Below are 27,704 nucleotides of genomic sequence, written 5' to 3' on the forward strand. Positions count from 1 at the left end.
AGAATATATTTGCAAATGATATGACCGATAAGCAGTTATTATTTGAAATATATAAACAGCTCATACAACTCAATATCAAACAAACAACCCAATCAAAAATTAGGGAGAAGAACTGAATAGACATTTTTCTAAAGAAGACATACAGATGGCCAACAGGCACATGGAAAGATGCTCAACATCATTAAGTCATCAGAGAATTGCAAATCAGAACCACAATGAGATATCACCTCACACCTGTCAGAATGGCTATCATCAAAAAGACCACAAATAACAAATGTTGGTGAAGATGTGGAGAAAAGAGAACCCTCTTACACTATTGGTGGGATTGCAAATTGGTGCAACCACTGTGGAAAGCATTATGGAGGCTACTCAGAAAACTAAAATTAGAACTACCATATGATCCAGCAATCCCACTGCTGAGTATATATCCCAAGAAAGTGAAAACACTAATTTGAAAAGATACATGCACCCCAGTGTTCACAGCAGCATTATTTATTATAGCCAAGATGTGGAAGCAACCTAACTGTCCATCAACAGATGAATGGATAAAGAAGATGTGGTATGTGTTTGTATACATACACACACACACACACACACACACACACACACACACATATATATATATAAAATGGAGTACTACTCAGCCATAGAGAAGAATGACATTTTGCCATTTGCAACAACATGGATGGACCTGGTGGGTATTATGCTTAGTGAAATAAGTCAGAGAAAGACAAAAACTGTATGTTATCACTTATATGTGGAATATAAAAAATAAAACGAATGAATATAACAAAACAGAAACAGACTCACACATACAGAGAACAAACTAGTGGTTACCAGTAGGGAAAGGGTAGGGGGGAGGGGCAAGGTAGGGGCGGGGATTTAAGAGGTACAAACTACTATGTATAAAATAAATAAGTGGACTTCCCTGGTGGCGCAGTGGTCAAGAATCCTCCTGCCAATGCAGGGGACACAGGTTCGAGCGCTGGTCTGGGAAGATCCCAAATGCTGAGGAGCAACTAAGCCCATGCACCACAACTACTGAGCCTGCACTTTAGAGCCCACGAGCCACAACTGCTGAGCCCACGTGCCACAACTACTGAAGCCCGCATGCCTAGAGCCCGTGCTCCACAACAAGAGAAGACACGGCAATGAGAAGCATGCACACCACACCGAAGAGTAGCCCCTGCTCGCCGCAACTAGAGAAAGCTTGCGCGCAGCAACAAAGACCCAATGCAGCCAAAAATAAATAAATAAATAAGAAAGAAAGAAAGGTATCATTAGGAAAAAAGTAATAAATAAAATAAAATAAGTAAACTACAAGGATATATTGTACAGCACAGGGAATATAGCCAATATTTTATAATAACTTTAAAAGGAGTATAATCTATAAAAATTTTGAATCACTATATGATATACCTGAAACTAACATAATACTGTAAATCAACTATACCCCAATTTAAAAACAAAAAAGTACTGGAACACTTAAATTTAGCATTTTTTATTATATTTAATAGTTTGTTCGGAAGGGACACATCAGAGTAGCTTAAAAGGCAATATTACTTTTCATAAAAAATATGTGCAAATATTTCCAAGTGTACAAGATTTGATTTTTTTCACTTTTCATATACAATAGTGGAATCTTATCCTCAAGGTTAAAAACATAACAAAAGCTTTAATTTCAAGTAAAATTTCCATTGACAATATAGAATTAAAAGTTTGTTTACTATTCACAAAATGCATGAAAGAGACAGTATTACTAGAGTGTGCTTGGGAAACAAGTCAAAGACTGTGGTCTTATACAGCCACAAGTGGACCCAAGATTTTACAAAACTCTAGCCTTTAAAATGTAACTTTGATATTTCCTTCAACTAATAAAAAAAAAAAAAAAAAAGCAGTGCATATTTCCTCTATTGAACAGAGGTATTCATCCATTTTCTGCAAGACTATTATATTCACTGTTTAGAGATATGATTTGTTGCCATTATAGGCAGGTATTACTGTAAAAATGAGATAACATTATAATCCTGGTTATGCTGTACCCAACATGGGGAGAAATCTGTTCCACATCTATTAAAGACAGTATAACCCATGAGCATAAAAGACTATTATAACATCACAATCCACTGCAACTCACTGAAATTCTGATATGTAGTATGGGGGTGGAGGGAGGAAAATAATGCTTTTAGTCAACCAATTTGATATGATCACTAATGATATTCCTGCAGAAGTAGATAGAGACTTTATTTCTGATAGTATTTAAAAAGAAAAACAGAGATAAGACATGCTGCCTTTAGATAGCCAAACACATTTGGGAATTTCACACATCTGTGCCAAAGGCACAATATCATTCTCTGTCAACTTAAGACATTGCCTCATTTGAGGACCCGAGTATTTTTCTCTAGAAGTAAAACTTCATTCACTCCAGCATGAAATACATGGGACTAGTCCACAGGACCAAAGCCTAAATATTATATACAATGCCTAGAAAATTGTTGGCACTCAGAAAAGCTTAAGTAAAAAATATTTTGGGGCTTAACATATGGATTTTTAAAAACATATACTTTCAATGTGTGCATTCCAAACCAACTTTTTTCCTTTGATATTGAGTTCATTTAGAATGTTTTGTCTCAATCAGTATATATATGTAGATATATATACATGTGTATATATACATATATATATAAGCAGTTCACTTTCTAGATGTTTTTTGGAAGGTGTTTAGAATTCAGTTAAAGATCACTTCACATAATGCTAAATTTTTAAAGAAAAACATAAACTTGTTTTAATCACCACGGTCTTATAAACATATCAAAATTGATTTTTGTTCAAAATAACACAAATTTTATGTTAGATTTTAAATAGACCATACTTAAATATACTCTACACAATGACCATTTCTATAAACTAAGATAAATTAAAACTGCATTTTTCAACTAGAGATAGTGTCATATGTTTTACTAGATCTTATTTGTGATCCTTGATTATTATATCAAAAAGTGATTTCTATAAACCACAGTAATCTTATCACTTCACTTCTCTGAGTCAGTGTTTCTAAAATGTATCAGCCCAATTCTATGGCTTTTAAGTGAACCATTTCCTTTATTCTGAATTCTGGTTACATATCTGGTCACATATAGTAATACTACATTACTAAGTACTAACCAAATTTGCATTTTTAAAACCTTTTCTTGATGCATTTACCAAAGGGGGTTTTTAAAGGCATTTATTGGTAAGTACATTAATAATTATATTTCAACTTTTACTCACTGTGATCAGTTTAGCTCATGGGTATCAAGGTCAGTCAGAAATAGATTTTTCTATAGGATAATCATTCCTGCCTCACCTGCCTGCCCACAGAGGCTGTTGGGTGACACTTGCCCCAGCTGCACAGAGGTACACATGTACCCACATGAACACTGTCGGCAGATCTGTCGTGGGGAACAGCAGCATAATATCCTCCGATCCTGGACATTGTTAAACTTTCTTCTTCACCATTTTGCACATTTTAGAAATAAGCTACTCATTTTATAAATAAAGCCTAGAAACAATCTTAGTGCTTTTCTTTCAGTGGTTAAGAGGTTAAAAAAAAAAATCAAAGATTTTAAAAAGTCTAATGGAAAAGAATGAGTGTTTCAAGTTTGAAGAAAATAGTCAATGCAGAAAATATTTGCATAGAATTACATGGTGGTAAAATTTGCCTTGCAGTCCTTGCTTAGAGCAACCTCCTGAGCCCAATTTCAGGATGCAAGTCTTCGCATAGCCTGTGGAGGCAAAGGGGAAACGGTGTTGATGCAACTGAGTTCTCCTGAAGTCTACCTTATCTTTTTTGCAAATATGTTTGTGTAGTGTTGGTTGCTTACATTTACTTAGGTGTATAGCATCACATTAAGAGTAGGGTAAAAACTTAATTTTGTACTTCATCATACTTTAATTGGATGTATTTTAAAAACAATAATTACTACTTCTTGAGTACTTACTATGTACAAGGCACTGTTTCATTCCTGTACATGTACCCGTTAATTGTCACAACTCTGTGAGGTATTATTATTTCTATTTTACATGAAGAAACTAAAATGAAGACAGGATAAGTAAATTGCCCTAAGCTACCCAGCTGGTAAGTTGCAGAATCAGGGCCAGCACTCAAGTCTGTTGGTTCTAAGCCCAGGCCCTGAAAACCACTCTGTTTCCCTATCTACAGGAACCCTACCTGAATGATGTTTTTATGTGGCATCAAAAATACTTCTATATAGTGTGGCAACTTCTTAAGTTCCAGTTTTGATATATGAGTTTTCACTCAACTAAGTTGGCCCTATATCTGTAGTCATAAACTACTAAAGCTGGAAGGACTTCACAGCTCAGTAGTGAAATTCCTGGCCTCACCAAGCTGATGGGCTAAAATGTGGAACCCCTGATTTTCACTCTACTTAGTGTATTTCTTCCACAAAAATCTTCTCTGCCTGTCATCCTCACTGCCTGATTTTATCACTGGGGTTTGAGTGTTATTCTTTTCAACATTTTTATCAGGACCTGGAATACAGCAGAGAAGTCCTGCTTATCCAGATTTGCATATGGCACCCAGTGGGGTTACATAGTTAATATGCTGGATGATAGATTTAGTATTCAAAACAATGTCAATAAACTGGAACCAGGAAGCTGTAATCTAGCAGAAGAATGTGTAGTTCTGCATTAGGGCCAAAATCAATTATATAAATATAAATGGAGAGCCCAGCTAGACCACAGTTCATGTGAAAATGCCCAAGTCTTTAGTTGACCCCTGCTCAGTAGCAGCAAAGATTTTGATGTGGCTATTATGAAAATAAACCCATTCTTAAGTCACGGTAATGTAAATATCTTGATGAAGTCAAGGTAGGTCAGAGTTGACCCCATCTGGGGTTTTATGTCCCCTTCTTGACCAGGGAAGGATTAACACATTTCATGTCTATGAGGAAGAGTAAAGGGAACTGGAGGAGTCTCACCCAGGATAGAGTCTGTTGGAAATGTGAAAGCTGCTCTCAAATATTTAAGGACTGTGCAGAGAAAGCAACCAAAAGGACCTCAGTCCACTGGATGGATGATTATTAGAGAAAGGGTGAATCTAGTTTGTAAGCACAGCTAACACTTGGAGAATTCAACTATGTAGCAAACTCCCTTTGCTGCTAGTTGGCAACGTCTAGAAATGTTCACACAAAAGCTGAGACAACATCCTTAAGGATGGGGTAGGAGAGATTTCTGCATGGCCGAGAATGTGGGGCTACCTGATTTCTAGACATCTTTCAACTTAAAAATTCTTTGATCTTCTTTTTTTGGTCCCATTTTACTGAGTGATGGAGCCACAAAGTTCGATCAGATACTGTAAGTTTCAGTCAAGTTTCCTAGGAATAGTCTGATGCCCCAGTGGCATCAGAAATACACAGAATCAGTCTCTTTTTTAAGCCATCATCAGTCAGATGAAGAAAAGTCATGAGGTTCCTACTGCTCACATTCTATTTCTGAAGCTTATGAAACTCCTGGTTTAAAAATTCCCTCCATTCACCTTTCTCCTATCTCACTGGCCTTGGGCCTCTGGAAAAGAAGGTATGCGGACGCTTAGGTATAAAATCAGGACCAATGTGTTGGCTGCTTCCAGTTGCTGATCACACCTGTATGCCTGGGACAAAAGGTCCCCCCAGGTACTATGTCTTCAAGGGAGAACCCTTGTTTTCCATTTTCCCCTTTCTATGAAGCCATCCTCTTGGTATTTTTAAAAAATTCTTTTCCCTGAATAGTTTTCATCAAGCAGTTTTAATACTACAAGTATTATTCTATTTAATCCAAATTATTTTCTTTGAACGAACATAATGATCATACCTCATCTTGGACATCAAGTTCTTCTTCAATCAGCTCTGCTTCCATTAATTCAAGAGGATCTTTACAGTCTTGGATGAGGGTGATCTTGACAAAGAGAACACGGAGAATATTTATTGGAGGTGTAAGAGCATTAACCCACCTGATACTTCACTGAAAACGATTTGAAGCTTTGCTGGTGCCTCTCATTTATAATCTACATACTTCAACATCTTTTTCCACTTTCTTGTCCTTTTATATTTCCCACTTAGAATTCTCCCTATGCCATTTTTTTCACATTCAAGTGTGAACTAGTATAGTTCTCCATTGTCTAAGCTCCTTTGCAGCTTTCTTCCCCAACCTCTGAAGTGTATGCCTCTTAACAAGTCACCCTGTCTGCCTAAATGATTCAGCAGTCAATAGTAGTTTTCTTTCAATGGCCAAGCTAAGCACACTTAGTACAGCATTGAGCATGCAGTGAATGCCCAGTGAAGGGCTCCTGAGTGATGGCCATAAACAGTCTCAAGTTGAATTGGATGGGAATTAATGTTACTGGAGATGGAAACCAACATCTATGAACCAAGTAGTTGTTCAGGAAAGTTCTGCTTTTTAGCTGTAGTATGTAATTTAATCTTCCACACAGAGGAAACCAGTAACAATCTGGACTTTGTCTTATGCATAAAGGGTATTCCCAAAGCCACTCTAAATGTATATCAAGGCAAGAGTGACATTTCAGAGGGCTTTTTTAGCTACTTTTAATCTCACAAATAAATAACCCAGTTCTTGTTATATGATCTTGCTTTGTTGTTACCTGTGGGTTAGAGAACTTTTAGATATTTTTTTAAAAAGGTTTATGAGTTTTCAAAGCTGAGCATCTTGCATGTAGCGCCTTTTTTTTTTTTTTGTATTTAAGATCCACATCTTGGTATTTAGGACTAGTATATTCTCTAGCAGCATTAAGCAGAACAATCTTTCCACTAACAATAGGTGAAAAGAATAATGTATTATTGTTTTCTAAATTAGTTTCACTTCAAATATTAAGTTCCAATCTACAGTAAGAATCTGCTTATCCCACTCTTAGAAAAAAAGGGAAAGCAATTTAAAATACAGTAGTCTGTGTCACCAGAATAATTATTATTGTTGTTATTTTTATAGGCATTTGTTTTAGTTTCCCACATTCACAGTGAGAAAGTCCATGAGAGATGAGGCTCTTGTACCAGGCCCAGCCCAATGACCCACATCAGAATGCTCAACTCTCCTGGGTGTTTTACAGGAGAAATGACAAAATAAGGAGGCCTGTGGAAAATCAGGGTCTATCCTGTTTTGTGAGGAATAAACTCTGGGCTGACTCATGGCTTTCTTTTTTTTTTTTTTTCTTTTTCAAAAATCACTTACGACCTAACGGATCCTATTTAAAGACATTGCTAGGGAATTCCCTGGTGGTCCAGTGGTTAGGACTCCACGCTTCCACCGCAGGGGGCACGGGTTTGATCCCTGGGTCAGGGAACTAAGATCCCGCAAGCCATTCAGTGCAGCCAAAATATATATATATATATTGATAATCAAGAGTTTCCAGACTGCTGAGAATTTAAATGGCATTTTAAAAAATTTTTATTTATTTTTGGCTGCATTGGGTCTTTGTTGCTGCACACGGGCTTTCTCTAGTTGCGGCGAGCGGAGGCTACTCTTTGTTGCGGTGCGCGGGCTTCTCATTGCAGTGGCTTCTCTTGTTGTGGAGCACGGGCTCTAGGCGCACGGGTTTCAGTAGTTGTGGCATGCAGGCTCAGTAGTGGTGGCTCGCGGGTTTTACAGCACAGGCCCAGTAGTTGTGCCGCACAGGCTTAGTTGCTCCGCGACATGTGGAATCTTCCCGGACCAGGGCTTGAACTCATGTCCCCTGCATTGGCAGGCGGATTCTTAACCACTGCGCCACCAGGGAAGCCCTAAATTGCATTTTATACACAAATCACAGAAGATCCAAGATTCGGTGCCTATATTCTAAAAAGTAACTACGGCTAATGCCTACTTTTATTAGTAAACCCACACATTGTAGAACTAACATTGTACTAGCTAATACCAGGTGTTTTCCTATAAACTCTCACATTTAGTCTTCATATGTACCCAGCAAGGTAAATGTTTTTACTCCCATTTTACTAGTGAGAAAACTAAGGCTCTGAAAAGTTAAGTAGATGGCTTAAAATCCCACCGGGCTGGGATTCAAACCTAGATTTGTGGAGTTTTTGCCATTTACAGAAATCATGGTAGTTTAGGAAAGATATATATGTAGAAAGATTCACTGTTTACCGTTTCTAAAATGGAATCTTGAACCTCTTGGGATTTCACCTGGTTCTGGAGATGGAGGACAGCATCGTGGACAGTCAAAAAGAATATGTCCTTTCTGATGTTATCATTAAAGAAACCACATTTCTCCAGCTTTTCTATCACATGATCTTCAAAAGAAAGAGAGAATGTTTAGTTAGTCTCTAGGAAAAGCTATTTTTATAACATCAACCACTGCTAAGTTGTTTTTTTTTTTTTCAGTGCTAAGTTTTTATACCTCCTCCTTTTAATTCTTTTTTCTCATTTCCAAAATGTGATCCTGCTCTAGACAGAGTTTCTTTTCCAGTAGCACATGGAATGGTGATACCATAACTGGTTGTGGTAGATGGTGGTGTTCCCCAGCCACATCCCTTTTTCCCGTCCTCCAGCTGCTATGAGTCTGGCTGCTAATGGTTCACAGCTGTGCCCTTCTCCGGAGAGCTTTCTTTGGCCAATGGGAGCTGTCTCACCTGAAAAGGCCTGGGAGGTTACACCCTCTCCCTCGGGTGGCCTGCAGCCACGGACTGACTGATACGGAGGTAAAAGGGCCGGCCAGCCCCCTTCCCCTCAAGGAAGGGTAACCACCTGGTGCTTTTCTTGTTGTGTGTTCCCTGTGAAGTCAGACTAAGTAGATTCTGAAGCCAAGTCTTTGTCTTCTCCCCCTGCCTTATCCTGTTCCCCTCACTCCTTCATGAATTTTCTACTGTACTCTCTCAATAAATCACTTATGCAAGAATCCTTAACTCAGGCTCTGCTTCTAGAGAACTCAGCCTAAGCACTAGTATTTTCCTACACACACTTGTACATAGACAGACACAGACTCATACCCTGGAAGTTCCTCTAGTTCTAAGGGGTCTAAGTCATCTCTAGCTCTGCTCTCCCCATGACAGTTTTTCTCCACTGATCCTGCACTGCTGTCAGGACATAGGTTTCCATGCATCACCAGCTCTGTGGCACAAATTGGAAGTAATCTTTCTAGGTTCAAAAAGGCCTTCAAAGTGATTATTTAATGGGTAGAGTTTCTGTTTGTGGCAATGAAATTTTTGAAAATAGATAGCTGTGATGAACTCTGGGGCACATGTATCTTTTTGAATTAGTGTTTTCGTTTTTTTTCCAGATATATACCCAGGAGTAGAATTGTTGGATCCTATGGTACTTCTATTTTTAGTTTTTTGAGAAACCTGCATACTGTTTTCCACAGTGGCGGCACCAATTTACATTCCCACGAACAGTGTACAAGGGGGCCCTTTTCTCCACATCCTTACCAACATTTTTAATTGTAGACTTTTTAATGATAGAAATTCTGACAGATGTGAGGTGGTATCTCATTGTTGTTTGATTTGCATTTCTCTAATAATTAGCAATGTTGAACATCTTTTCATGTGCCTGTTAGCCATCTGTATGTCTTCTTTAGAAAAATGTCTGTTCAGGTCTTCTGCCCACTTTTTTATTGGGTTGTTTGGTTTTTTGATATTGAGTTGTATGAGCTGTCTGTATTTTTTTTTCAAATCTTTTTTTTATTGAAGTACAGTTGATTTACAATGTTGTGTTAATTTCTGCTGTACAGTAAAGTGATTCAGTTATACATATATATATATATATATATATATATATATATATATATATATATATATATATATATATATATACATTTTTTTTTATATTCTTTTCCATTATGGTTTATCACAGAATATTGAATATAGTTCCCTGTGCTATATAGTAAGATCTTGTTGTTTAGGCATTCAATATATAATAGTTTGCATCTGCTAATCCCAAACTCCCAATCCATCCCTCCCCCACCCCCTCTCCCCCTTGGCAACCTCAAGTCTGCTCTCTATGTCTGTGAGTCTGTTTCCGTTTTATAGATAGGTTCATTTGTGTCATATTTTAGATTCTGCATATAAGTGATATTATATGGTATTTGTCTTTCTCTTTCTGACTTACTTCAATTAGTATGATAATCTGTAAGTCTATCCGTGTTGCTGCAAATGGCATTATTTCATTCTTTTTCATGGCTGAGTAGTATTTCATTGAATATATGTACGTCATCTTCTTTATCCATTCATCTGTAAATGGACATTTAGGTTGTTTCCATGTCTTGGCTATTGTGAATGGTGCTGCTATGAACATAGGGGTGCATGTATCTTTTTGAATTATAGTTTTGTCCAGATATATGCCCAGGAGTGGGATTGCTGGGTCATATGGCAACTCTAGTTTTTTGAGGAACCTCCATACTGTTTTCCATAGTGGCTGTACCAACTTACATCCTCACCAACAGTGTAGGAGGGTTCCCTTTTCTCCACAGCCTCTCCAGCATTTGTTATTTGTAGCTGTCTGTATATTTTGGATATTAACCCCTTGTCAGTCACATCATTTGCAAATATTTTTCTCCAATTTGGTAGGTTGTCTTTTCATTTTGTTGATGGTTTCCTTTGCTATGCAAAAGCTTTGAAGTTTAATTAGGTCCTATTTTATTTACAATAGCATGGAAGAAACCCAAGTACCCATCAACTGATGATTAGATTAAGATGTGTCATACACATCAGTGTAAAGAAACTATACTCCAATAAAAAAAAAAAGAAGATGTGGCATATATGAAATGAAATATAACTCAGCCATAAAAAAGAATGAAATTCTGCCACTTGCAGCAACATGAATGGACCTAGGGAATATTATGTTTAGTGAAATAAGTCAGACAGAGAAAGACAAATGGTTTATGATATCACTTGTATGTGGAATCTTAAAAAAATGCAAATGAATGTATATGCAAAACAGAAACAGACCTACAGATATAGAAAACAAACTTGTGGTTACCAAAAGGGAGGGGGAAGGGAGGAGGGACAAATTAGAGGTATGAGATTAATAGATCAATCTATTTTATACAAACTACTATGTGTAAAATAGATAAACAACAAGGACATACTGTATAGCACAGGGAATTATAGCCATTATCTTGTAATAACCTATAATGGAGTATAATCTGCAAAAATGCTAAATCACTATGCTATATACCTGAAACTAATATAATCTTGTAAATTAACTAAACTTCAATTAAAAAAAGAAATTTTTTTAAAACTCAAAAATGAACAACAGCAACAACAACAAAAAATGTGCAGGAAATGTAAAATACACACTGGATCCCAAAGATGTGAACAGAAGCAAGCAGTGCAAAATATCTCAGTAATAAATTTTATACTGACCAAAAAAAAAAAAAAAAAAAAAGGAAAGAAAGAAAAGATAGTTGTGATGATTGCACAACATGGTGAATTACTTAATGCCACTGAATTAATTGTACACTTGAATGTGACTAAAATGGCAAATTTTATGTTATACATCTTTTACCACAATAAAAATTGTTTTTGAAAAAAAGGCCTTTGGACATCATGTACTCACATTCCAAGGTAGGAGAAAGGGCTTAAGGGAAAGTCTTATAGATAGATATGTACGTATATGCATTTACCTTGAAGTGATGCAAAGTACACATTTACATCAATTCTTTGGAATTCTTTGACAATCTAAAAATTTAAAAAGGAGAATTTGTAACAATGAGTAACTTTATCTGCCCATAATTCAGTAGCATTCAATTACTTGCTCGGGAGAAACTTCCAACACTTTCGTGGTGAATCAGGAGTTTGAAGAAAGTTCATTATTGGAAATTGGAAAACCATAGCGGTTTTCAACATACAGTGATGATGCTTAGGATGAAAAGACCATATCTCAAGAGGTGGCAACATCCAGCGCTCAACAGCACTGGATAGCACAGAAGTGCTCCATAAATATTTGTGGAAGGAGAGAAAGAAAGGAGTACAGGAGGCTTCCTAATGCAGCCTCTGCTGGTTGGAAAGAAGAGTATGAGTTTATATCTTTGAGTGGAAGCGATATGGGTGTGGATTTGTGGCCACCAGATGCCAAATGTAAAAACTGACCTCTGTATTTTGACTGTAGCAGTGTCAATACTCTGATTGTGATTTTGTACTATAGTTTTGCAAGATGTTAGCACTCAAAGAAACTCGGTAAGGGATACAGAGGATCTCTCTGTATTATTTCTTACAACTTCATGGGGATCTACAGTTATCTCAGAATGAAAAGTTTAAAGGAATCAAGACACAAGACCTATGGACAATAATAAAACAGAACTTGAAGTTTCTGGGGAAAAAAGATCAAGACCTCTATGCAAGTATAAAGTTTGGAGTTTTCACAATTGTCATTATAGCATTTGAAAGCAACTATTTGTTAGGTGCAGAAAATATTCTGGCATTAAATATCTTGACTTTTCCTCAAAGTAATTCATTAAACCCTTTGGTCAACACAATCTACGGTGGATCTGAGCCAATGCCTAGAGTGAAATGCACAAAGAACAACAAGAGTGTGTTCTCAAATGAGCTAATAACCAGGTCTGCTAAGAGACCTGGAATAGAACCTATCAGCATATTCTCGCACTCTTGTCAATCACTCTTCTACCTGACCTGCCTAGTACCTGCACCCTGGAATCATTTCCTCCCCTTGCAGAGGTACCAAGAAGCCCCAGCTAAGCTAAACCGCAGTTGAGGGTAGTTTGATATTATTATACCTGATTGTTACTCCCTTGAACCTGCCTACTTTTCTGCCCAATCCTCTTGATACCTACCTTCCTGAAGCTTCACCTAAACTTGACACTCCCAGTCAAGTTGACATCCAGTTAGTCTGCTTTGGAGGACTTAATGCAATTGTTATTTAAAAGATTACTTAACATTTGCCTTGCCCCTTAGACTGCGTAGTCCCATGAGGGTAGGGACTATGGCGATTTCACAATTCGTTTCTTGTGCTTGGCCAAGTGGTTGGCACACGTATGGCACTGCACATCTATGTGTTAGAAGAATCACTGAAGTTGAGCTTGCATACCTGGTTTCTGATAGGAATGTTTCTGTCCTGCATGCTCCTCAACTCTTTGACTTCCTAGATGCCTGACCTGCTTCCTGCTGATCTAACCTTGATAATCCCTGGCTTTTCCAGTCCTACCATGTTTCTCATTCTGCTGCTCTTCGCATAACAAATAAAAACATAATACTGAACACAAGATTTTGCCCATTTTTCTTTCTTTTCATATTCCATGTCGTATATATTCTCAGAAAAATAAAACATAATAAATGTTAATATTTGCTGATGTGTGACTATGTGCCAGACACTCTTCACTTTTCTCATTTAATCCTCATCACAACTCTATGAAGTAGGTACCATCATTATCCCCACATTACAGATGGAGAAATTGAGGTACAGACAGATTAAGCAACTTGCCCAAAGTCACACCACTAGTAAGTGGTAGAGCCAGAATTCAACCCCAGGCAGTCCAGCTCTGCAGCCTGTGCTTTAAAGTAATACACTCTATTGCAAAAGCATTCCCCTAGAAAAATTACAGAGCCTATGCAATCAATCACCCTTTTGCAAGACCAGGAAACGCATATCATTTTACTATTGCTAAAGCTCCAAATATGTAATTCGAAACACCGGAACCTTACCACACGCAATGATCTCACTCCAACAACATCCAGGAAAGAGACAGCTCCACAGTCAAGCACGAGGCTATGGATCGGCACTTTAGGAACATTCACTTTGATTGGAAGCTCAGCGTTCCAATCCACTTGAATCTCTATTTCCTTGGTTGGAATATCAAATTCTTCTGGATTTTCGATGTCTTCATCAGGCTCAAAAGCATTATTCGATGAACCAGCATCACTTATAATGCCATTCTAAACAAAGAAAACACTGCCAGCTCAATTACTAATGATTTGGGATGTCTTTCAACAATTAATCTAAAATGACTTAAAAGTTCTACAAACTGCTTCTTGGTAAGCAAAATATCAAGAGGATGAACTCTTAGGGAATAAGGTTTACCTCAGCCCAAATTCTGATGTTCTCTAGGAAGAAAAATGGAAGAGCAGTGGAGAGAGGAAATGTTTGATTTCTGGAAGATTGTAGAACTTAGCCAAGAGATACATTGACAAGAGAGTTTGAATAAAAGGTAACTACTGTAGCTCTAAAAGTTTATGAACTTACGACTGCCTGCTGTTGTGAGTAATTTTCTGGCATTGAATTAGCACTTGATTTGTTCCTTTCAGTAAAAATAAGGTTTATTTCATGATAGGAAAAAAAAAAAAATCTCACCCTTTGTTTCCAAGGAGCCCTGCTGATTTCATTTTATTCTCTCCCCTTCCCTCTTGCCTAAAAGAATAACTCAGCTGTTCTCCATCATACATATGTCATCTGCTTGTACACATCTGGGTACCAAAGAGGGTGTATTTAATTGTAGACAGTCTAACTGCTTTTATTTCATCTGAGAAACGAGAGAATTTCAGAGGGGAAAGAATGACGTTGCCTCACCTTTGTTGCTCTTAATTGCCCTTTTTTGATGAGTTTCTGTATTTTCCTCAGTGCTTTCAACCTCTTATTATACACTCTAATGGCATCAAATCCAACCTTTGGAAAAAAAATGTCAAGTTAGTTAAAACGTCTGGTTCCTAATGCTCATTAATGGCAATTTTTATCTGGAAAGGCTATTTCTCAAGTGGTATTATTCGCTGATATATCCTGCCAGAAAAGAAATTCTGAGGTCCGATGGAGGTCTCCACTACCGGGCCACCCTAACCCACCCACCCAGAGACTCAGGGAAGGCAGTAGCATATTGAAGACTCCAAGACAATAAAAAAAAAAAAAAACGGCAAAAAATAACCTTTTTAGCTTTAAGTCTGTGTTTTCCAAATTTGCTTGACACGACAAAGCCCTTGTTGTTGCAAAGTCTATGAACATTCCTTGGAACTTCAGGAAAACACTGATCTAGAGGCAAACTCCAACTTCGAAGCATAGCATGGAATTCAAGACCAGAATTTCCTGCTTATCTATTCCACTTATACTTTTTACCCTTTATTCCAACTGCCCCCTCCCCCACCCCCTGCCCAATACACATTCCCACATTTTCCTCTCAGCTCATATAGTTCCCAAACACCTGCCATAATCTCCTTCCTTCTGCCCAACCGCCACGCAAAGCCTGATCAGTCCACCTAATTCGGATCACTCCCTTCCATGAAATCTTAACACTTACTGTCTATACTACTTACTTGGAACTTACTCAAAGTCTGCCTGGAGACATCTCTAGTGGTTTTGTCCAGCATAGTTATTGCTACCTGAATTTTAACATACGTGTTATTATTGTTTGTTCCTATTCCCAAATAGATTGAAAGTTATTTGAGGGCAAGGATGTTATAATTCTTAATGCCCTGTACAAAGGGAACAGGGTATAGGACCTTATGCCCACGTTTGAGCCCCTTAAATACCTGTAGAGTGAATGAAGTCTCAAAGGAAGTTAGAAACTAGATTTCTAGGGACAAAATACTTACTGTGGACTTGATACATTTTTTTAAACCATCAACATTGCCGTAAAAAATAGGACTAGAAAATCTCAGAATCTTCACTCCTTCAGGTTCTTCAATCTAGCATTAAAAAAAGAATTTTTTTTTCTGAGGTTAAATCATTTCATGCCTTAAATACTCAGTTAAGTTTTTGGCTATTCAGCTAGGAGCGGAGTGACAATTGCTCAGAGAAGCTGGGCAGCAGTCCTCAACTTTCCTCTAACAGGAGTTTGTTCTTTTTCTAGTTCCTTTGGGTGTAAAGTTAGATTGTTTATTTGAGATTTTTCTTGTTTCCTGTGGTAGGCCTGAATTGCTATGAACTTCCCTCTTAGAACTTCTTTTGCTGCATCCCATAGATTTTGGAATGTTGTATTTCCGTTTTCACTTGTCTTAAGGTAATTTTTTATTTCCCCTTTGATTTCTTCATTGACCCATTGTTTGTTCATAGCATGTTGTTTAATCTCTATGTATTTGTCATTTTTTTCAGTTTTCTTCTTGTAACTGATCTCTAGTTTAACATCATAGTGGTCAGAAAAGATGTTTAATATGATTTCATTGTTCTTAAATGGGTTGGACTTGTTTTGTGACCTAGCCTAATATATTATCTATCCTGGAGAATGTTTCATGTGCACTTGGGAAGAACGTGTATTCTGCTGCTTTTGGATGGAATTTTTATACTTTAAGTTTAAAGAAATCCCTTTAACATTTTTGTAAAGCCAGTTTAGTGGTGATTAACTCCTTTAGCTTTTGCTTGTCTGGAAAACACTTTATCTCTTCTTCAATTCTGAATGACAACCTTGCCAGGTAGAGTTTTCTTGGTTGGAAGTTTTGTCCTTTCAGCACTCTGAATATATTATGCAACTTCCTTCTGGCCTGCAAAGTTTCTGCTAAAAAATCAGCTGATAATCTTATGGGGGTTCCTCTATACGTAACAAGTTATTTTTCTCTTGCTGTCTTTAAGATTCTCTAACTTTAACTTTTGACATTTTATTTATAATGTCTTGATATAGATCTCTTTGGGTTCATCTTATTTAGAACTCTCTGTATTTCCTGGACCTGAATGTTTCCTTCCCCAGGTTAGGGACATTTTCAGCCATTATTTCTTCAAACAGTTTCTCTGCCCCTTTCTGTCTCTCTCTTTTCCTTCTGGGACTCCTAAATGTGAATGTTATTCTGCTTGATGTTGTCCCATAGGTCCCTTAAGCCATCCCCACTTTTTAAAATTCTTTTTTCATTTTGCTGTTCTGCTTGGGTCAGTTCCAGTGTCCTGTCTTCTAGGTTGCTGATCCATTCTTCTGCTTCACGTAGTCTGCTGTTGAACCCCTCTAGTGTATTTTTCAGTTCAGTTAGTGTATTCTTCAGCTCTTGACTTCTGTTAGGTACTTTCTTATTATATTTTCTCTCTCTTTGTTGAAGTTCTCACTGTGGTCATCCATTCTTCTCCAGAATTCATTGAGCACCTTTATAACCATTACTTTGAACACTTTATCAGGTATATTACTTATCTCTGTTTCATTAAAGTCTCTTTCTGCAATTTTGTCTTGTACTTTCATTTGGAACATATTCCTCTGTTTCTTCCTCATTTTGCTTGATTTTCTGTGTTTGTTTCTATGTGTTAGGCAAAATGGCTACCTATTCTAGACTTCTAGTCTTGAAGGAGTGGCGTATATAGGAGATGAACCTTATTGTTCAACCTTGCCCTAGCTCTTGGGTGTCTCTCAAACCTTTGTGCTTGTCTAATTAGCCTGGTTTTTTTTTTTCTTTAAAATTTTTATTTATTTATTTATTTATTTTTTGGCTGCGTTGGGTCTTTGTTGCTGTGTGCAGGCTTTCTCTAGTTGCAGCAAGTGGGGGCTAGCTTCATTGTGGTGCACAGGGTTCTCATTGCGGTGGCTTCTCTTGTTGCGAAGCACGGGCTCTAGGTGCATGGGCTTCAGTAGTTGCGGCACGTGGGCTCAGTAGTAGTGGCTTAGGGGCTCAGTAGTTGTGGCACACGGGCTTAGTTGCTCCACAGCATCTGGGATCTTCCCGGACCAGGGCTCGAACCCATGTCCCCTGCATTGGCAAGCACATTCTTAACCACTGCGCCACCAGGGAAGTCCCTAGCCTGGTTTATTTTTGATAGGCCCCAGTTGTTGACGGTGTGCCAAGACCTGTCAGTGTTCCAAGGGGAGGGATCTCATTCAGCATCTAGTTTCAGGCTGATTGGAAGCCAGATCCTCAGGCAGCAGCTTTTAAAGTATGAAAATATATACAGTCTTGTGGAACCACAATTACTGACCTCAGGAGACGTGGAGGTGTCTCCTGGGTGATGGTTGCAAAAATCGGAGCTTCAGATGAACTCCTTTCTGGGAGGTACCACAAGCTGTGGCAAGGCCAATGGAGGGTGTGAGAATGACATCTCCCTGGCTACACTGCCTGAGAGCATTTCTGTAGCCTCTATATGTGTGGCAAACCTGAAGGCTGTCACTCAGGTTAAAGCTCTGGGGTAAATAAATGGGCCTTTTTCACAGGTGGACTGGGGTATGTTTTGTCTGCTATCTCTGTAGTACCCTGGGTGTGGTAGCCTGCACAGAACTATCTTTCCAACCGTTACAGTCCTGTGGGGCCCAGGCATGCAAGGCCCTCGGGCCGCCAGGGCCAGGCAACCAAGGGGTGTTCCTTGTGTGGACTGTGCTCACCTACCAGCTTTAGCATGGCTGCAGGAGAGTGCTGAGGGTGGGCCATGCTGCAGCTCTAGCGACGCAAGAGAAGAGTGCCGGGAGCAGAGCAGACCTGTGGCTTTATTGAGGTTGTGCCTGGGTGCACCCGCCTACACTAGCAAGGTACAGGGAGAGCGCAAAAATGGCACTTGCCAGTGCCTCCATCCCTGAAGCAAGTCCCAAGTGGTCCTTGCCCCTCTGGCAGATGCTTTAAGATTAGCAAATGAATCTCCTTCACATATAGTCCAGGGACTTTCAAACTGCTGCCTTCATGCTGGGTCCCAGGATGAGTTAGCCCACATGTGAGCCCCTCCAAAGGAGTATCTCACATTCCCACAGTCCCCTCGGGGCCCCTGAATGTAAGACGTATTGGTTTCCAAAACCAGACATTTTGGGGGCCTCGACGCTTTGGTGCAGGTCCCAAGGGATGTGGGGTACAAACCCCTTGCTCCTCAGGGAGTAGCTCCAAACTTAGGACATTCCTCCCTATTGTGGGACGCGGAGCCAGGGGTGGGTTTTGGCGAGACTGCATCCCTGCCTCTCCTACTTGTTTCGATGTGGCCCTTTTATCCCTTGTTGTGGAGGAGCTGTTCAGCTAGTTATCAGTTCTTTTTCAGAGAGAATTATTCCTTATGTAGCTGTAGATTTGGTGTGTCCATAGGAGGAGGTGAGTTCAGAATCTTCCTGTTCCAGAATCCATCTTGGACCGCCCCCTTGAATTTTCTTTCTTTCTCTGCTTTTTCATGTTTGTTCCTTCTGGTGGTCACTAAGCACTCTTATTTGCAGGGAACATAAGCCCATCCGTGGAATGTTTATTTTCTTCATTTTTTATTTTCTGTATTATATATTATTTCTTCCAATTCCAAGGATAGAGAAAAATGTCAAATAAGGTTCTTTGTGATAGAGAACATGAACGTCTCTTCTTAGAATTGAATGAAGAAAATCTTACAGGGATTTCAGACAGTGTCATAGAGGATAAGGATAACATAGCAGAGAAATAGAAATATTTTTCCTCTTGCTGCTTAAAAAATTGCTGTTAACATCTTGGCTTTCAGCAGTGTTACTGTAGTGTTTCTAGGTGTGGATTTTTGTATGTACATTAATTGGGTTCAGTGGGCATTTTGGATTTGTACATTGTGGTTTTCCTCAAATTTGGGAAAGTTTTGATACTTATTCAATATTTTGTCTGTTTTTTTTTTTTTTCTCTCCTTCTCTTTTGGGAATGTTGTTACAACATATGTTTTATTTTGTCCTAGACGTCTCTGAGGCGCTGTCTTTTTTTTTTTTTAGTTATAATTGACATATTAGTTTCAGGTGCACAACCTGATATTCGTATACATTGCAAAATGATCACCACAATAAGTCTAGTTAACATCTGTCACCGTACATAGTTACAAAATTTTTTGTGTGATGAGAACTTTTAAGATCTACTCTCTTAGGAACTTTCAAATATGCAATACAGTATTATTAACTATGGTCTTCACACTGTACATTACATTCCCATGACTTATTTATTTTATAACTAGAAGTTTGTGTCTTTTGACACCCTTCACTCAGAGGAATAGAATTTTGGTTCAACTTCTGGAAATAACTGAATTGCCTATTTTTTAAAAAATTCCCTGTACCATGATTTGACATTAAAATGACATTTTAACTAGCATGGACAAAATTCACATAAGCCTAGGCTATCAGAGGGCACACTGGGTCGAACGGTTTCCTGACACCCCCCAGTGGACTTCTGGACTTTCCCAACAGAAGTAGCCTCCCTTTTTGGCTACCTTAGCCCCAACATACTGAAGGAGAAATATGCAACCCCTGAAAATCCAGCTTAGCAAACCCAAGTCCAGCCAATGTCTCACAAAGGCACTTACGTTTTTATAATTCTTGGTGCTTTTGTAGATGTCTGTGCTAGGGATACTTCCAAGGCTGTTCCATGAGGGACTGAAAGAAGAAAAATTAAGGTCAGGATTTTTTGGAACAGGCATATTTTGGGATAAAAAGTTAGAAGAAATTACAGATACTAAAGAGCCCATAATTTGGGTGTTTTTGGACTCTGTCTTTATCGCAGATGACATTTTCCGGTAGCTAACTCTGAAGGGAACAGCCGGTGTTTGTGTAGGATTCGGGGAGAAGAAGGAAGTGTGTCTCATTTCTGATGCGTGCAAGAAGTAATGAGCATCATACTTTCATATGTGTAAGACTTTATATTATAGGATAAGCAAAGAGCTTTCACACATGTTAAATCTTATTTGAGCCCTACCATAACCCTGAAAGATCAGCAGTATTATCCTCATTTTTACTGGTGAGTCGACTGTTTAGAGAAGTTCAAAAAGGCCCTGGAGGGAAGAGGAGCACAGCCTCTATCTTTAACCCATGGGTCTTCATTGCCTGGCGTGGTGCCTAGAACTTACTTGTGAGTTATAGCAACTTTCTGATGAAGTATGGGGAGTCTGCACTGATCAAATTAGTCTCATTTCATAGAAATAGGAGCCTGGGAGGACCAGACATAAGTCCTTCCCATCCACCAGACTGTTGATTTCCTGTTTCTGATGCGACCACATAAATTCCATGATTCTTCAAGTGTGACTAGGGACATATGCTAAATACAATTCCTGAAGAAAGAGTGTCTGTTTAGGGTACACTCAGCAATGTGCTCTCTGGATCAGCCTTATAATTACTGGAAATTAAATACTGTGGAGGATACTGCTTTTTGTTGGCTCAAAGCCTCGTTACCAAATCTGCAGCTAAACGGTGCCACCGATTTTCCTCAGCTTGCTGTGCAGTGCCGATTTTTAACTTAAAGCTTAGAAACTGTATAGTCTTTCTCTGCAAAACCCTTCTCCCCCAGTCACACTCACACAAGTAAAAGTAAACACGGAGGCATCAGGGCACAAAACTCTCTTCCAAGGAGAGTTTCTGAGGTGTTTCCCAGTAGCACACTGGGTACTTTGGACGCTTGTGAACTCTTTCGGGCCCTTGGGCAACCATTTAAGGGGGCTGGGGCAGTAAACACAAGCGTTTGGGTAGTCTCCAACATGCCAGGGGAGGGAAGAAGGGAGGGAAGGATAACTGGTTGGTGGAACGGGAAAGGTGGACTTATGCTAAGTTGAAGACACCCGTGTTGAGGTTTCCCCAGGTTTCGTATTCCTTCATGGCCCAAGCGCAGGCAAAAAATGGACCAGAAGTCTGGGAAGATAACAGAAGTTTTGAGGAAGGAGAGAAGCACGCTTCTTCTCTCTGTTCAGACAATTCCATAGACCCAGAAGGGCATCTACCAAAGACCTCTCAAGGGTCAAAAGAAGGGAATGCCCTGGCGGTCCAGTGGTTAGGACTCTGCAGTCTCACTGCCGAGAGCCTGTGTATCCCCAGTTGGGGAACTAAGATCCTGCCAACCTCGCGGCCAAAAAAAAGATTTTTTTTAATAAAAAAATTTTTTTAAAAGTCGAAACAAAACAAATGAAAAAACATACACCTTTAGGCTGCCTCACAGATTGTTTTCCATTACTGTGAACTGTGTCTTTGCTGCTTTCACTCTGCAGATGACCTAATTATGTCTACTTCGCGTAATTGGTATGGCTTATTGGGTACATACCTTATTTGGCAGATTTGAATGAATTTTGGCTACAGTCAACTGTTTTAAAGTCTCCTGTTCTGGGTTGTTACATAACTTCTGGGTTACTAGCTTCAAAAGAAAATGAGCTATAATATATTTAGCAGCTGTCTGGGCCCAAGGCTTGGGCCCAGTGCCTCTCAGACATCATCTCATTTTAAAAAGAAACGACACAGCAACTTCAGTCTTTTGCTGAATCATGTATCTTTTAGTCTTACCATGACTTGGAGGAGAGCATAGCAGTAGAGCATGTGAATAAGTGCATAGATTTTGGGGTGAGATACATCTGGGTTCAAATCCTGTCTCTGCCACTGACGAGCTGATCTTGGGGACGGTTCTTAACCTTTCTGAGCTTCAGTTATCTTACTAGAATGAGGAGAGTAAAACCTATTCACAGGATTTTTTTGAAGACTAAATATGATAATGTGTGTAAAGCACCATACGCTTAATTTGTAGAAGCACTCAATATGTAGTAACTATTATGAAAGGGAGTGCTTTTATTGTATTTATCACAATAAAGAAATATAAGAAATCTCAGGGTGTGTTGTCCTGTTTATAGATAACCTGGATCTTATATTACTCACAATTGAACTCTCAGGACCACAGTCAGAAATCCAAATATAAGGCCAGCTAGTAAACCAAGGTCCAGCCCCAGAATGATGGATGCTACGCACGTAAACACCCAGATAACCTAGGAAAACATGGAAATGAAAGGAATTATGTTAATTCATCAATCAGGTACCATCAGGTGAGCAATTACCTGTAAAAATAATAAGATCAATTGTCCACGAACAAATTACAGCTTTGTAAAATATTCTGACTTCATTGCATATTTTAAGTGGAAGTGGAAATTGCCCTTTCCAGTAAAGGCCAGCTGTTCCATTTAAATATTCTTAAATTTAATTTTTTAATAGGTAATATATTGACATGGTTCAAAATAAAATTAGTATTAAAAAGGTGTGCAGTGGGACTTCCTGGCAGTCCAGTGGTTAAGACTCTGCACTTCCATTGCAGGGGCCACGGGTTTGATCACTGGTCGGGGAACTCAGATCTGGCATGCTTCACGGCACGACCGGAAAAAAAAGTGTGCAGTGAAAAATCTTGGTTGCAACTCTCTCCTTTCTCCATCCATTCCCAACCACTCTCCTTTCTTGTGTCCTCGTTTATTTCTGTGTGTGTGTGTGTGTGTGTGTGTGTGTGTGTGTGTACACACATGTGCACACTTTTCTCCAGCATTTCTTTTGGCAAATACAAGCAAATATGACTACAAAGCATATATTATTTTCCCTTCTTTTAGTGTGTTATACACACTCTTCCATTTTGCACTGGTCTCTTTTTTACTTCACAATTTGTCTTGGAGATCTTTCCATATAGATATATAGGGAATTTTCCCATTCTTTTTATCTGTTCTGGTTTAAATTAGGGCAGAACTCTGAAGGGTTTAGCTTCTTTTTTTTTTTTTTTTCCTAACAATCCCTCAGAAGACTTGTAAAGGTTACTTTAATCAAAATTATAATCAACGTGGGGTTTCGTATTTTGTTTTTGCTTTGTTTTTGTTTTGTTTGTCTTTCTAAATTAGAGGGTTTTTAAAAAAAATTGTTGTTTGTTTTTTGGCTTTAGAAGGCCAAGGGCATACGAAGGAGCTCATATGGGATTCTTGCCGGATATTGATCTTCCCAGAGATACAGGACCTTCACAAATCACAGCTCATGTGGAAGACTTCCCAGCTTTGGCTTATCCACAAAATTCTAATTTCTGCTCTGGTTCCCAAAATGCAAGTAAGACGTAGGAGATAAGGGGATGTAATAATATGGCAAGAAGCATATAAGAAGCAACTCTTATTTCAGAGAAAAATGGATGGTAAGTGACTTACAGCATCAGTCTTATTCTGCCTCCACAGACGAGGAATGTCACACACCTGCATAAACATCCCCTTCAGGTTGGCGATTACAACAGCTGCCAAGACCGACTGCCAAGAGAGACAGGGAAGGCTGAGTTATTCAGGGGAATGGTTTTCCATGTGATGACTTCTAAATCCCCTGTTATTTCTCCAGTGGCAGAGCAGTGAAGGGGAAGTGTGTAATCGGTGTGGCGAGAAGCAGGGTTATACCTTCTGCAAGGGTTCCAAAAACTTCCCCAGGGCAACGATGGCGATCATCACAATCCCAGCCGAGATGATGCCGGCAACCTGAAAGACATACGTGTCCCATAACCAGGGTCCGTCCTGCCCCCTCTGGACGTGTGCTTGCTGGACACATGCGTGCAAGAGCCTGTTCATGGGCACACGTGACACTTCCCAACTTCCCCCCTTCTGCTCAATACTGTTGAGACAAGTGAGAATTATTTGCTAAAACCATACATTTAGTAGCTATGGCAGAGAAATTAAAGAAATTGTGGACCCTGAGTCTGCTAGAGTAAAGCCTGGATTGCACTTGGATACATTGCAGACCTATACTTTTGGTGTCAATTCAAGAGGCTAAACTTCTAGTCATTTGCCATTCGAGGAAACAGGGCCCATCCCCCTTCCCGGACAACAGATCCTTGTAACGTTCTTGGGAAATAAATTCTCATAGCACAAAACTGATTCTGCTGCATTATGGAGTCAGCAACCTGATAACAATTCAGATAACACTTTGTATACGTGGTTGCCATGATAATCTCAGAGAAAATAAATTTACCAGTCTTTCTGCAGATTCAGAATGCCACACGAGCCTGCTGAGAGGTGGGACCATGTCTCCCGCATCCTCCCACAGCTGCACGGATGCAGGCTCAGAGCTTTGCCCCACAAGCAGCCCGAGTTAGGGTGGGCAGTAGCAGGAGTCAAGGAAGCTTCAGAAACTTTACCTTCGCTGGCAAAAAAGCTCTCCTAAGATCCGTAACTAGTTAGGAGAGAGGATGAGGGGGTGGGGACTACTCTCTGTTGTGATTAGATGACCAATGGGTTCTCTGCTGAGACAGCTGGGGCCTGGCCGAGGTGAGGCCTAGTAGCTCTGAAACAAAGGAGAGAAGGAGACAGGGAGCCAGAAGCAAAGCAACCAGAGAGGAAGCAGCAGAGAAGGTTGCCCTGGGCCCAAGTACTGCCCTAGTGCAAGATGTTTGCCTTCAAGGAGACACATAAAGCCAATAGAAATTAAAAATCTGAAAACTTAAGGAAATTTCATATCCACGCTCATTCACTCCAGCTGGCAAATTGCTCAGTCATGTTCAGAGGATACGTAGGCCAGACTGAGGCGATGTTATGTATATGACTCACTGAAAAGTCTGCTCTGTCCAGCCAGATCCCCTTTTCTAGGCAATTTGTTATCTCCCAGCACCACACCTCCGGGTTCCCAGTACCTTGGTGAGCTTTCCCCTCTCCTACCTAAGCAGAGAAGCTGGTATCCTTCCTCCCTCCTTCCCTCCTTTCCTTCCTTCCTTTCTTCTACGCAATTACTTAACCAACATTCATTGTCTATCATGAGGCACTTGCATCTCACTGTGGATGTAGGGCTCTGTGGATTGGTGAGAGGGATGGAGATTTGGAGACAGGGACCACAGCCGGCTGCCCAACTCATGCCAGGAGGGTGGCCACCTACTCACTGAGGATAGGAAATCATTAGCCTCCAATTATGGGGACCAAGACTAATTTTGGTTACTATTTTAAAATCTGTGAGGGAACCCATTACTTGTACTTAATTTATAAAGGAAAATTACTTATTTTGCAGGAAATGCTGTAGATTTCATATCTATGAGCAGATTCAGTTACTAGAAAATTAATTCTTCTCTTAAGTGAGAGGGTAACCAGAGCTAGGGAACAGTTTGTCATCATAATTACTTTTTCATGAATCAGTAGGAGTCAGATGGGGGTGAGAGAAAGCACAGGTTGCAATGTTGAGCTCTTCTACAATCTGTAGATGTGTTGAAAACAGTTGATGTCCACTAACACTTATGATTCTGTTCATTCATTCAGCAAATACATGCCGGGTGCTTCTTATGTGTCAAGTACAACGTATGTATCATAGGTACTAAGGCACTATTCTTACCTTGAGAAGTTAATGACCAGAACCATCAACATTTACAAGTGAGTGCCAGGATTTTATAAACATTTTCTTATTTAATCCTCACAACATCCCTATGAGGTGGATACGATTATTATCCCCATTGCATAGATGCAGAAACTGAGGCTCCAACATGAAAAAAAAACATGCGAAGCCACACAACAGGAGAAGACCTGCCAGTTCAGCTGGTCACAAGTCCCTGGATTTCAGTCCAGACACTTAGACTTTTAATCCCAGAACTTAGTATACATTTCAGTAATTAAATATCAAGCTATTTCTCTGCTTGTTTCATTCTTCAGTACTGAAATCCTGGCATCCTTCTTTCCTAAATATAATACACGCCAGTGTGTTGCAGGGGGTATTAGCTTACCAGAACACCATTATCCCCAAACCCTCTGCCAAGGAATCACTTTACATGGGCATTCTTAGGAGGGGAGGGGAGGATGGACGGGACTGTGCCCATTTCAGCCTGGAAGTAACAGCAGAGAATGGACATCAGCACTTGGGGTTCTGCCTGCACCCACTTACAGCCATGTGCCCTGGAGAGCTTGTCAGGGCCCCATCTCCAGTGGAAGCAGCAGAAAATTTCACTACTGACAGCTACCCCCTGAACCACAGGTACAACTCTGGCAATCACCTCCAACCTCTTCCCCTTGACCACAGATCTCTGGTTATGCTTCCTGTTTGAGGCTGTATTGTTTTTTTTTTTGAGGCTGTATTGTTTTATTTGCTCTCACAAAGCTGGAAATTGTTTGCAGAAAAAAGCAAAGAAAACTCAATTTTAAACAGAAAAATTCTGAAAATTTAGACTAAATTTTTGTTGAATGGGAGCCAAGAAATTGGAAGAGGCCAGTTCTTCTGACCCTGTCACCAAGATCCTTTATAAATGGTAAAGGAGCATCATGGGCACCTTGGGGACAGTTCAGGCTCCCCCTGGGCAACTTCCTTGTTGGAGTCATTCATTTTCTCAGTTTCTCTCTTTTGTACTTATTTGTAAGTGTCTCTACCTTAAAAAACCCTATTTGAAGACTCTCTCTGTGTGTGTATGTGTGTATGTGTGTGTGTGTGTGTGTGTGTGTGTGTGTGTGTGTGTGTGTGTTACCCTATTCACCTTGGATTTGTTGTTCTCCTTTATAGTCTCAATGTACTTTTTACTCTTAAATAATAGTTCTTTCTGTGTTGGGATGAGAAAACTCTTCAGGCATAACAGAAACACAATTCCTGAGCTACCCCTCACCCCCATCTACTTGGTTTGGCCTAGCTGACTCATGTCCTGCTGGAAAGAATGGCCTGAGAACAGCTCCTGAGCTTTCTGGCCCATTGAAGGAGGAGTTTTCCAGAGATTAACTTGGATGCTGGTTTGGGGGAAGGCAACAACTTAAAAACCACATTTAAAAGGCAAGATGAAACCCACATTCAGAACTTTAGGAACAAAAGTCTTGCTCAGGAAGAAATGCCAAAATGTTACAACAAAAATATCCTTGGCTAGCAAACTTGTTCTGTGGGACCCAACGCCTCTGGACGAAGCTCCTGATCCTTGTAAAGGAAATGTAAATACACAGCTTTTCATTTTCCTGAAAATATAATAACTCACTAAGCCACAGAGTGCTCTTACTAGGCCTTCTCTATCCCCAGATAACAAATTGGTAAAAATCAGCATTCTTCATGACTGATTCCTTGTCAACTGTTATCGTCCCTGGAAAAGCAAGTAAGTGGAGCTATCTGCCAGCTGAGCACTGACACAAAATGGTTTGAGACTTGCTGCATCAGAAAACCATAAATGTTGCTGTGGAAGAGTTTATCAGGGAGGGGATGGATCACCGTCAAG

The 27,704-nt window shown here is 39.6% G+C and overlaps 1 protein-coding gene across 1 annotated transcript in view; it reads right to left on the reverse strand.

Annotated features, from left to right (window-relative positions):
• Positions 1 to 3,740: 3,740 nt before the first annotated feature.
• Positions 3,741 to 27,704, reverse strand: part of SLC26A4 (solute carrier family 26 member 4) — a 46,977-nt gene continuing 23,013 nt past the window's right edge. Inside the window, exons 10-20 of the mRNA XM_068549914.1 lie at positions 23,950 to 24,027; positions 23,713 to 23,808; positions 22,424 to 22,530; positions 20,101 to 20,170; positions 15,516 to 15,608; positions 14,503 to 14,598; positions 13,641 to 13,871; positions 11,606 to 11,660; positions 8,131 to 8,276; positions 5,851 to 5,934; positions 3,741 to 3,764 (exon numbers count right to left, since the gene is read on the reverse strand). Of these exons, the coding sequence (XP_068406015.1) occupies positions 3,741 to 3,764; positions 5,851 to 5,934; positions 8,131 to 8,276; positions 11,606 to 11,660; positions 13,641 to 13,871; positions 14,503 to 14,598; positions 15,516 to 15,608; positions 20,101 to 20,170; positions 22,424 to 22,530; positions 23,713 to 23,808; positions 23,950 to 24,027 (1,080 nt within the window). The remainder of the gene's footprint in view (positions 3,765 to 5,850; positions 5,935 to 8,130; positions 8,277 to 11,605; positions 11,661 to 13,640; positions 13,872 to 14,502; positions 14,599 to 15,515; positions 15,609 to 20,100; positions 20,171 to 22,423; positions 22,531 to 23,712; positions 23,809 to 23,949; positions 24,028 to 27,704) is intronic.

This window comes from Eschrichtius robustus, chromosome 8 (genome assembly GCF_028021215.1).
Source record: "Eschrichtius robustus isolate mEscRob2 chromosome 8, mEscRob2.pri, whole genome shotgun sequence".
NCBI lineage: Eukaryota > Metazoa > Chordata > Mammalia > Artiodactyla > Eschrichtiidae > Eschrichtius > Eschrichtius robustus.